At 40.9% G+C, this 12,111-nt stretch overlaps 1 protein-coding gene across 1 annotated transcript; it reads left to right on the forward strand.

Annotated features, from left to right (window-relative positions):
- Positions 1-5,802: 5,802 nt before the first annotated feature.
- LOC142991422 (radial spoke head protein 4 homolog A-like) lies at positions 5,803-11,345 on the forward strand. The gene is made up of 7 exons (XM_076141555.1): positions 5,803-5,903; positions 7,794-8,016; positions 9,119-9,409; positions 9,502-9,960; positions 10,676-10,817; positions 10,903-11,020; positions 11,114-11,345. Exons 1-7 carry the CDS (start codon positions 5,803-5,805, stop codon positions 11,343-11,345), a joined length of 1,566 nt encoding a protein of 521 aa, XP_075997670.1.
- The last annotated feature ends 766 nt before the right edge of the window (positions 11,346-12,111 follow it).

The following is a 12,111-nucleotide window of genomic DNA, read 5'->3' on the forward strand; positions in this document are numbered from 1 at the left end:
AACCGCCCAAAGGATCAACGGTACACAACTGGACAGCATTGAACAGATCTACCGTCGACGCTGTCTGGGCAGAACCAGGAACATTTTAAAAGACTCATCCCACCCCAACAATAAACTTTTCACCCTCCTCCCATCCGGCAGGCGTTACAGAAGCCTCCGCTCTCGCACCAGCAGGCTCAGGAAGAGTTTCTTCTACGAGGCGGTGACCCTGCTGAACTCTACTCCATTCCCCCACCCAACTCCATCCTCCCCCTAGCATCATCTTGCACTCCACTGCAATTTGCACAACTTTCTGTTTGCATTGATCATTTCCATTTCACTTCCGTTTTGCACTAAGACTCCTTGCACCATATATTTACATATTTATTAATTTATAATTATAGTTAGTATATATAATGTATATAGTTTATTCTGTATATAATCTGTATATATTCTGTATATATTCTGTATTCTGTATATATATTAGTACACTATTGCACTTCTGGTTGGATGCTACTGTATTTCATTGGCTTGTACCTGTACTTGCTCATTGACAATAAAGTTGAATCTAATCTAATCTAATCTAATGAGGGTCCATCAAGTGGCATGTGGAGATGGAGATCGAGGGCGCTGGGCAGCAGGCAGCAGACGGAGTAGAGGAGACGGAGGAGGATCAGGTCCCCCCCAGTACTCCTCTGAAAAGAAAACCCATCGTCTCTCCTAAAGGTTCTCAGGCAAGAAAAGAAGAGTCAAGAGAGTCAAAGAGTCTAAGGTACAGAGGGAAGACAGCTCAGGGTCAGAGGAGGAAGAGAAGACAAAAGGTCCATCGTCACAAAAAGACAATGCATATACAGTAGTTTGGCTAACGTGAAGTCGTTTTTGGACATAACTAAAGGGATGAGGAATATAAAAGTGGAAGGCTTCTTCCCAGACAAAGAAGATTTTCTAGGTGCTCTTCAAGTGTTTCTTAATGACGACAATGTTGTGAGAGGAGGCTTTACTCGGCCGGAATACTACAGGGTAAAGAAGTACATCACTAAGCTGGGGAAGGAACTGTATGAGGATAGTGATGTAAACAGTGGCACAAGCGTTGATGAAAATGATGAGGATATCTGAGTTTGTTTTTTTTGTTTTTTCCACGGTGTTGTTTTGCTTAATGTCTTTGTGTTTTTGTTTTTTTTGTTTTTAGCAAGTGATGGAGTCCTAGAACTCACATAATTTAGTTTTAATGTTAGGTTTATAAACACCTGTAAATAAAAGTAAATTTAAAAATCTTCTTCTTCTTCTGCTGGAAGGAGTGAGTGAGTGGAAGAGCTGAGTGGAAGAAAAAGCGTGAGAAAGTTCTTCTATACCTGTCTTTCTGTTTGTTAATGTTGTGTTCTTTGTCTCACTTTAGTCTGTTGGTGTTTTGGGGCTTTGTGTAGTTTTTGGGCATCTGCTAGCAGTGAGGCTAGCTAGCATGATTGCGGGGTTCGACAAGCTGACACGCTGGCACGGCATCAAGCTGTGTCCGGTTGTTGGTTGCACGGTGGAGGACTGTAGTTTAGCGGTGGGGGCACTGGTGGGTTACGGAAGCTTGAAGTCTGCCTCACGCATGAACAACGCGGTGGTGATCTTTGTAGACAGCATGGTGAAGGTGGACCAGGTGGTGGGTCACGGGTGGAGATTCATGGAGTCCTCACTCCCGTCCTGGCTCTAGCTAACCCCACAAAAAGAGTGGTAATTTCAAACGTCCCCCCGTTCCTGAGCAACGAGGCTCTGGAGAAGGAGCTAAGCCATCGCGGCCAGCTCCACTCCTCCGTCAGAATGATCCCCCTCTGCTGCAGGTTCCCCACAAAAGGTCCATCGTCACAAAAAGACAATGCATATACAGTAGTTTGGCTAACGTGAAGTTGTTCTTGGACATAACTATAGGGATGAGGAATGTAAAAGCGGAAGGCTTTTTCCCAGACGAAGAAGGTTTTCTAGGTGCTCTTCAAGTGTTTCTTAATGACGACGATGTTGTGAGAGGAGGCTTTACTCGGCCGGAATACTACAGAGTAAGAAAGTACATCACTAAACTTGGGAAGGAACTGTATGAGGGTAGTGATGTAAACAGTGACACAAGCGTTGATCAAAATGATGAGGATATCTGAGTTTGTTTTTCTTGTTTTTTTTCCACGGTGTTGTTTTGCTTAATGTCTTTGTGTGTTTTTTTTTGTTTTAAGCAAGTGATGGAGTCCTAGAACTCACACAATTTAGTTTTAATGTTTATTAAGTTATTAATTTATTAGGTTTATAAACACCTGTAAATAAAAGTAAATTTAAAAATCAAAAAAAAAAATCTTCTTCTTCTTGTATCAAATATGATTTTAACGGCTGTTGATTAATTCCAGAATCATGATGACAGACGAGCAGCTGAAAACTTATTTGCCATTCTATGGAGATAGACTGGAAGTGCAGGGTTATTTTAGGATGAAGGCCCCCAAAAATCGAAAATCAAAACAGTTGGACCGCCTGAAGTCCAAATTACAGAAACTACCAAAGGATGACCATGCCAAAGCCAACCCAAGTCATGAGACACTAAAAGCAAAGAATGCCCAAAAGAGTTTATGGAAATGGATGTTGTTTGATTATATAAAAGAATGTTTTACACAGGTGAGAGGAGAAGAGGAGGTGGAAGACCAAAGGTTGATGCTGGAAAAGAATGGACATACACAAATGTGACTCACTGTACTATGCAGCTTTTTCTTCCAGTTGGTAAAAGTGTTAATGAAAATCATTTTGAATTAAAGGATTACCAGAAATTATCAATGGATTTATTTTTTGCGATGACACCAAATTACCAGTCTTGATATTTATCTTGACACTCAAGAGTGAAAACAAGCATGATAACAAGGATAGAGCATGATGCTTGCAAGCAAAACAAAATCATATGGAACAACCAAAAAAGCATGAACAAACTCATACGTGACGTACTGGGAAAACCTAATTTCTCTCTTCCAAGGGTGCATCTGGCCTTGCTGTGATATGTTGTGACCATACGATCTCTGGGTATGTCAGCATAAGCATTTTAACAAGCAAACTGCATGAAAAAAGTAAAAAATGCATGTATCTGGAATGTGAATTTCTCAATCACTGGGATAAAAAGGGTGTTCTTATTTTTAGATTAATTGAATCCCAATGATGCCTAATTGGATACGTTAACAGAAAACATGAATTCCATATTTTCCGATACTTTGGAGTCTATTGCTCCAAAACAAAACGAAGGTCTCACAAGCAGGACAAATTGGCTCCCTGGTTCTCAAGTGACATCCATTTGCTTAAGCTGGCCTGCAGACGTCTAGAATGGAAGTGGCTTCTGACACAGTTTACTAAGTTATAAACAAGTGCTCCACTCTGCTCGAATTGCCTATTTTAACCCCAAATTCCTTTTCAACACAATTGCACAGTTTTCAAACAAACCTGTAGTGACAGTCAGCTCTGAGTTCTCAATGAACAAGGTTGACGATATAAATGCATGAATTGACAACTCTACTCCCACTAGAACAGCACCTTCAGATGTTGCCACTATGAGGGACTCTCTTTCTCTAAGTTAGTTGCCTCCTCCAAGCCCACTATCTGGTTGCTTGATCCTCTTCCTGCTAAAATTTTAAAGGATGTATGGATCGGTGCTTGGGGCCTAACAAGCCACAAGTCAATCTCCACAGGGGTTGTGCCTGCTGCTTTTAAAACAGCTGTCATTAAACCTCTGTCTTCCTTTCCTCTCAAAATTCTTGAACGTCTAGTAGTGGATCAGCTTATGGACTACCTTGCATCAAATAATCTATTTGAGCTAGCAAATGGCATGAGGCCCCAACACATCACTGAGACCACTCAGTTGTAATCCTTCTCAATTTCAGTGCACACTGTGGATCACAATATTTTACTTGATCGTCTTGAAAATCACATTGACATTCATGGTCTTGTACTTCCCTGGTTTAGATATTAGCAAACAAATAGGTTAAACTTTGTTTTATTGAATAAAACAAATTTGCCTCTGTAAAGTTTGTTGTTCCAAAGGGTTCTCTAATGGGCCCATTATTCCCATTTTGAAACATAAATCATCAGTTTGGCATAGATTTTCATTCGTATGCGGACGATACTTAAGTGTATGCTCTACCGTATTCTGATTCATGCTGACATCTTTAGGAGGCACGATATCAGGTATAAAAGACTACAGGCTGGGAGATCACATTTTTTGTTATTCCTATTGTTTGTGAGTATTTGATCTTTGCCTAGGTATATCCAATTTTTTTTGGTTTGTAACTACCTGTCGTTTTTGTCGTTTTGCATTCCCTCCTTTATTTACATTTTTGTCTGTATCCATTCTAGTGGTCTTCTTCACTTGCCTGCCGTAGATCCCGTCTTAAATAGTTCATGGATGAATGTGTGACTTTGTTCACTTGAGAAATACAATCAATTTCAGATTTTGGGAACATACATACTTCTCTGTAAATGAATCCTGCCCATGTTGAGACTTCCCTAGGATGGGGTCCTGTGGCCTCTTTTCCTGAAAAATGTCCTGGGAACGGTCACAAAATATTTCTTCTTCTTGATGACTTTCCTGGGGTAAATCGTTGTCGTCCCAATATTGTATTTCTGCATCAGTCCATTGTTGCTGTGGTAAGGACAGGCGGATTGCCTCTTTTCTTACAGATTCTTATTTTATGTCCGTGTTTGTGGATGCCTAATAAAATTATCAATTGTGCTGCTCCTACACATCATATATTTACAGTTCTCAACTGATTTTGTCATCAGCTCCATTCATTTACTTTGTTACAGTACAGTAAAAATGTGTGGTATGGTGTGTTTCATTTATGAACTCAGGTGCAGCAAGGAACCATTATCAACAATTGGACAAAGTGCCTGAGCTGTGACCTCAGATTACTGCTGACTATTTGAAAGCTACCAGGCCATGGACAGGGCCTTGTGCTGAGCCCTCTACTCTACACCCTATACACACATGACTGCACCCCCACCCACCCCAGCAGACAGAGCAATAAAAAGATGGACAGACTTTTTTTATTCCAGTTTATTTTGCACAAAATGCCATGATTCCATATGACATGCAAATGAATGCCAGTAGAATGTGTATATGTACTATGTGTGTGTGTTTTTTTGTCGTACTTTAAAAGCACGTTTTCCTTTGACAGTCTTTGTTAAATTATTTTATCTAGGTTATTGTTTATTTTAGAGGCTTCTTATCTGAATCTTTTGCACAGAGAAGGATTATTATTATTATTATTATTATAGGATATTGTATTCCATTCTTCTGTGTAACTTTGGCATTTAAAAATAGGGTCTCCATGGTAGTTAAGTCATTAAAAGAATGACTTGAAACCATCCAATTTATGGAATCTATTGCGTGATTTTGCAATTATCAGCATCAGCGATGGAAGATTTATGATGCAGCATTTCTTCTGATGATTATTCGTTTGCATGCATGCTTGCCAAATACATTTCCAGGAAAATATCTGATAAATGTGTATTAAAATACAGTGTCACAGAAAAAGTGTCCGGCCAAAGTTTCTCCATGGAGCAGGTTGGGGGGTGACTCAGGGACCCAAACATGTGAGGGCTGGGCCTAGCAACCGGGCTGTTGTAGCAACCTGTAGAGCTTCGAGCGCGTGCGTGTATTGCGTATGTCTATGCGCAATGTCTGACGTCATACAAGACGCTCTAGTAAACAGACAGCCTGCTGACGCCACATGCTCCCCGCTTTCTCTCGGCAGGAACAGGCTCGGTGCGCTCCGGTGTGTTGGCTGGTTGTTGTGTGGGTTCAATCTGAGGAGACTTGGAGAGATGGCGGATGGAGATGAAGACGGGGCCCGAGCAAAGCAGCATGCCGCAGCTTCCCTCAAGTCTTTCATGATGAAGAACAGTGACGAAAGCAACACTAACCTGTGAGTAGAGAAGCTGAAAATATGTTAGTTTTCTTTAGAAAAAAAATCAATACCTTCTGAGCTAAAAGTTACGACGGGTTATTACTGTTGGAAAAACAGAGACGTTTCGAGAATAGTGTTAGAGCGTGAGGTGGAAAAAACAGACATTTCTGGAGAAAAAATTAAGAAATTGTTTCGAGAAAAATACCCAAACTATCTCAATCTAAATCTCAGGTTGATAAATATTTAGAGAAAAGGGCGAAATGTTCGTCCCACGCAGCGGCGGTGTGTGTAAATGTGTGTGTGTGTGTGGTGTGACAATAAGTGTACATTCCGATTTTTATTACATTAGATAGGCAAAATGTGTTCCCTTGAGCTTTACCAAAACTGCATCATTATGTCAACTTAACCATCACAATAAATGATTAAAGGCATAACAATTCTTCCCAGATTTTTACAGCAAAAAAAAAAAAAAAAAACACACAACAAACTTTTGCATGGATATTTTTGCTGCACCTGACACAGTTCAGAGATATTTCAATTTCATTTCTGATCAGCTCTGTGCTGCAGCTGTTTCTTGAGTCTGACCATTTCATGGTCATCAGTAAGAAAATCCTCTGTACAAAGACATTTGAACATATCCAACAATCCTGAACTGTTTGATGAAGTTTGCTTTTCGTGTGCTTTGGAAAAAGGCCCCCACTTCTCACTACTGGATTTTGTGGTATCCTGTCTGACTTTCTGTATTTCCTCTCGGCTGGCACAAAACTCTTCATAGAGTTGGTCCATACTGACATGTCTCATCTCACTGTCATTTGGAGGGCAGCCACCACCTGCCAATCGGTTTAAGTTTCACCGTTACATTTTCTAGTGAGAAATCAAACCACTTGTCAATGTACCTGAAATATGCCATAAGTTCTGGCCACCTTTTCAGGAGATTGTCGACAGCTGGATGAATAAAGAGCCATATTATGACTGGATATCCAGCTGGACTGGATATCCAGCTCATGCTTCCATAAGCAGTTTCATCACTGCCTTCATAAAAGTCAAGTCAAGTGCACATCACTCCATCAGACACAGAGAAATATCTCATGCACACATTTTTATATTTCCCTTGTTTGAGGCATAGTTGGCAACTGAGAAATACACAGGCTCAACTTTGTTCAGGGACAGATCATCCAAAATATTCCACAAAAAATATTTCCCAAAACATTCCCTGTAGTCATCACGGCTTTTGTTCTTTCCAAGTGGATCTTCTTCACGACATTTGTGCCGTGAAACAAAGCACACAGCTGAGTCCATGTTTAACTGTATAGTATACATACGAGGCTTCACTGGCTGTGATACTGTTGTTTTCTGCAGTAGATGTCACAAAGAATGCATCGATATTGCTTGCACCTTTAGCTAGTGTGGCCTTCTTGTGCTTGTCTGTTGAAACATGTTGAGTAAGATCATTCTCAGCTCCTTGGCATTTGAGAATTCCCGACGACATTAAGTACAGAAGGCTTTCACCTAGTCAGGCTTAATCCATATCTTTTTGGCTTCCCATTTGTTGTAGTCCTTTTCTTTTTTCCACATTTGGCAGGAATTGGTGCATTTACACACCCTGTACAAACAACTAATGCAATGACGCGGCCTGTGATTGGATGACAGGTCTCATCCGCATCCTCACACATCAGTATCATTTTACAGGTCCTTTAGTGTCCTTGCTTCAGTGCTTTTGATCTCTGCTTTTGGATGTAATTTCTGCATTCCCTCCTTTATTTACGACAAACTAAAAAAACACATCAACATTTCCCCCAAAGTAATCACAATCCAGTAAACTATTAATTATTAGGGGACAGAAACTGTGAAGCCCCAAACCTAAACCCAGCCCTTTGCTTGTATTGTTGTTGTTCCTTGATGCAACAGCTATGACCACATGACACGTCTGCTGGTGAAGGTGATGGAGGAACGTCCAAGGAATGCAGTTGATGTGTTTGAGGACATGAGCCGTGATGTGAAGCGAGCTGCGTTTGACCACAAGCAGAGCTCCCTGCGAGACCAACGACAGACTGAGGCTACTGAGCAGCTGGCAGAGCAGCAGCAGCTGCTGTTTGCCCAGACAGAGCAGGCTGAACAAGAGGATGAACTGGTAACAGCAACACACTGTTTACTGTCAGCAAACACAGTGTCAGCATCTAGACTATGCAACATTTAAACTGAAATGTGAACGTTTTCTAAACATCTACAGGTTGCCTGTCACTGTTTTAACAGCATTTCACTGTTTCCATTTGACAGGTTTAATACATATCATCAGCTATTGTCACCTGTTTGGGGTACTGATTTAAAAAATAGCTTAGTTTCACTTCATTTGTTATGAATAAATAATTTCTCACCACAGGAAGAGCTCATGAAGAATAGTTTTTATACATTTTAAAGTCACATTTTACAGTGAATTGAATCATGCACAAGTGTATGCCACTTATGTTTTCTACATTTATTGAAATGGTTTATTTGAACCGATTATTAGGACAAGAGAGGCACGATTATATAAAAAAGGATTTTTACAAATGTCTAAAAACCGATTTGTCTATTTTTGCAAATAAACTGCTCATATGTATAAATAAGTATTAAACCACCAGCTTATTACATTTTGAAAAAGCATTTCAGTTTAAGTACCAAGGAAAAGATACTTTGATTATTTGGCAGAAAAGACGTTAGATTTGGGAGGCAGTAACTCAGTGGGTAGAGCTTCTGCTTGGGAACCGGAGGGTCGCCGGTTCGAGCCCCTGCCGAGGTGCCCCTGAGCAAGGCACCGAACCCTCAATTGCTCCCCCCTCTGCGAAGGGTGGTAATGTAAGTCGCTGTGGATAAAAAGCGTCTGCCAAATGCTTGTAATGTAATGTAATGTAATTTGATCAGCAGCTGTTGTGATAAGCTGAGTAAACGCAAGTTGTGTCAGTCTTATTATGCAAAACAGGCTTTTAATCTCTAAACATTAAGGATATTTGCTCTCTCTTGACTAAAAAGAAAATGTTGTTGAAGTGACTTGAAATACCATATCATTATAAGGTGCCACAATACAGTCACTAAAATACTGTTGAAACAGTTAGTGGTTACATGGCTATTGTTATTGTTAAGACAGTTTCCAAATTCTGGTCTAGATTTTTACTGAAATGATCAAATCAATGTATACTGGGTGTCATTGTAAATTGTAGATTGAACAATGACTTTGTGTCCTTCACTTCTATCAGGTAGAATCGGGTCTTCCTAATGTGAGTGAGCTTAGCTGGTACCTGGAGCAGGCTGGTGTGGGTCTGGCCAGAGAGGAGATGCACAGGATCTTCCTGGCACTGAAGCAGCTGGTGGATGCGCATTCACTGCAGCGCTGCCGTCTGTGGGGAAAGATTCTGGGAGTTGAATGCAGCTACATTGTTGCTGAAGCAGAATATAGAGAAGGGGAAGAAGAGGAAGAGCAGAACACAGAAGAAACAGCTGAGGATGAGGATAAAGATGTTGAGTCTCGGGAGGATGAGGACAATGAGGTGAGTCTTAAATCTACCAGGTAATCATACATTTTTTCCAGCAAAGGCACTGAAATTAATATTTTTTTGTCTTGTGGTAACTTTGCCTTTAGAATATTCCACTTCCTCAGTCGTCCTATAAGCCGCAGCCTGTGGTGCCTAAGGAAGACATGGGAACAGGTACTAACAGGTGTGTTTACTATGTGTGCAAAGTGCCGGGGTTGCCCTGGGTGAAGCTCCCATCACTTTCACCTGCACACATCATAACTGCTCGGCAGATCCGCAAACTCTTCACTGGCAGACTTGATGCCCCAGTCATCAGCTATCCACCATTTCCTGGGAATGAAGCCAATTATCTGAGAGCACAGATTGCTCGTATCTCTGCTGGTACACATGTCAGCCCGCAGGGCTTTTACTGCATTGGAGAGGAGGAAGGAGACGATGAAGACGAGGAAGACGAGGCAGCTCGTGACAGCTATGAAGTCAACCCAGACTTTGAAGGCATTCCATCTGCTGAAATGGCTGAGTCTTTGTCAAAATGGGTGCATCACGCTCAGTACATCTTGCTGCAGGTACAAGTCTAAACAAAGATGTGTGTGTGTGCATGCACACTTATTACGTGGAATGATTTTTAATGCAGCATTTCTTAGACAATACTTACATTTAATTTGTGGAAAATGGGAATTACTTTTTGATCTGATATACCTACATGAAGTGCTGGAATAAACTTTTTCAAATCAGGTTTCCCCGCCATACAGATTTTTACCCAATCTTCATCAAATTTTGCACATCATATATGGCTAATGAAGCATTTGATGTTTTTTTGGAAGTCGTTACAATTTTTTTTACAACTTGTCTGTGATTTTGCCAAAATGTTGTGGGTGCAGACTCTTTCACACAAATTGCCATATCACAAGAGCTCAGTGTCCAATTTCATTAAATTTAGAAGATGCATGCACATCAACAGGATTTGATGGTGTTTTGCCTGTAGGTGGCCAAACAACAACATGATAAATTCAACTGCCCATAAGTCAGCGATCATGACTCTGACAGCCTATTGTTGTTTCAAGTTTAGGTTTGAACCATGTTGTGTAAGTTTCACTAATTTAACATGAACATAAAGATAATTCAAGACGGAGCAGAAATACTGCTACACCTACTGGCATTTTAAAATAGAGCATATTTATCTGCTAATCATATCCATGTTTGGAAGCTGTTTGATATACAGGACAGCTATCAGTCAGTGAGAAAGAAGAGTTAATGAAGGTGATTATGAACTTCTTTTAGGGTCGCTGTAAATGGGTTAACTTGGCAATGAAACCAGGGGATGAATCTAATGACGATGAGGATGAGGACAAGGAGGAGGAGCCTGATGAGCCTGAGCCAGAGGTGGGACCACCTTTGCTCACGCCGCTATCACGTGATGCAGGTTAGTCTTTGGCTTTAAGCATTTTCATGTCATACACATGAGTGTAGGAAAGGCGTAAATGTTTTTGAATATGTGTTTCTGTTAGAAATATTCAACATCTCTCCTTGGAGCAGCAGGCTGTCCTCCACACTCATACCTCAACATGCAATAGCAGTGCTGCGCTCCAACATCTGGCCAGGAGCCTATGCATTCTCTTGTGGAAAGTAAGAAATAGGACTTGATTGGAACTGTCTGTGTTTTGTTTCTCAGCTGAAGCAGCTTTGCATCTTGCGATTATGTGTTGTGTGTTTGTGTAGGAAGTTCAACAACATATATATTGGGTGGGGCCTGAAGTATGTAGGAGATGGGTACAGCCCACCTGTCCCACCACTGCCACAGAAGGAGTATCCCACTGGAGCAGAAATTACAGAGGCCCTAGACCCAACTGTTGAAGAGGAGCAGGAGGTAAAAGATGCCTTAGACGAGCAGCAAGCTGTCCACGAGGAGATGGAGGACACAGATGACGAGGACGATGAAGATGATGACTGAAGGTTCTTTCTAAACATTCTTAACAATTTACAAGTGCATAGATGTGTTCTTCTAGTCTCTGCAGGAAACTTTTAGATACAACTGTGGGAGATATTTAAAACAAGTGCTTGCACCGTATTAACAGATGCTTTCAAGGTGAACAAACTTTCTTCATTGTAGTATTTTGTCCAACAGGACATTGTCACAAAGAAAAGCTGTCATCTGCATGATGATCAACTGAAAATAAACTGTGGAATAAAAAATGGTTTATATACAGTGTTCTAGCTGTTTTGAAAGCATGTGTTTGAAGTTATGTGGCTCACTGTCAAAACCGTCTCAAATATATACAACCATGTAGTATCCTAATATCTAATACATAGGATACATGATGCAAGCAACAATATTGGACAATCACATTAAACCTATTTTTGGAGTTAAATTATTGAAATGACTGTAGTTAGTCAGACGGTCTGACGGGGGGATTATAATCACAGTATAATTATTTATATGCCGTCATCTAACGGCCCGCGGGCCGGTGGTTCCCGACCCCTGCTGTAGAGAGACAAATTCAGTGATAGCATATCTACAAGACCAAGTGGGGGTGATGTGACTCCACCCTAAGAGCCAAACAACAGGATCTTCATTTTGGCACGGCACGGCATTCCTGGTTTTGCATGAAAGGAACTGGTTTGGAGCTTTAAAAAGAGTGATATTGAAACTGACAGCTACACCAAAGATGGACCCCACTGATGAGGAAGGGTGTGTGGACTACAGTATATTCTTATAT

Source organism: Genypterus blacodes, unplaced genomic scaffold, assembly GCF_046128005.1.
Source record: "Genypterus blacodes isolate CSIRO-AG114 ecotype Tasmania unplaced genomic scaffold, CSIRO-AGI_Gbla_v1 ptg000019l_1, whole genome shotgun sequence".
In the NCBI taxonomy this organism is placed as follows: Eukaryota; Metazoa; Chordata; class Actinopteri; order Ophidiiformes; family Ophidiidae; genus Genypterus; species Genypterus blacodes.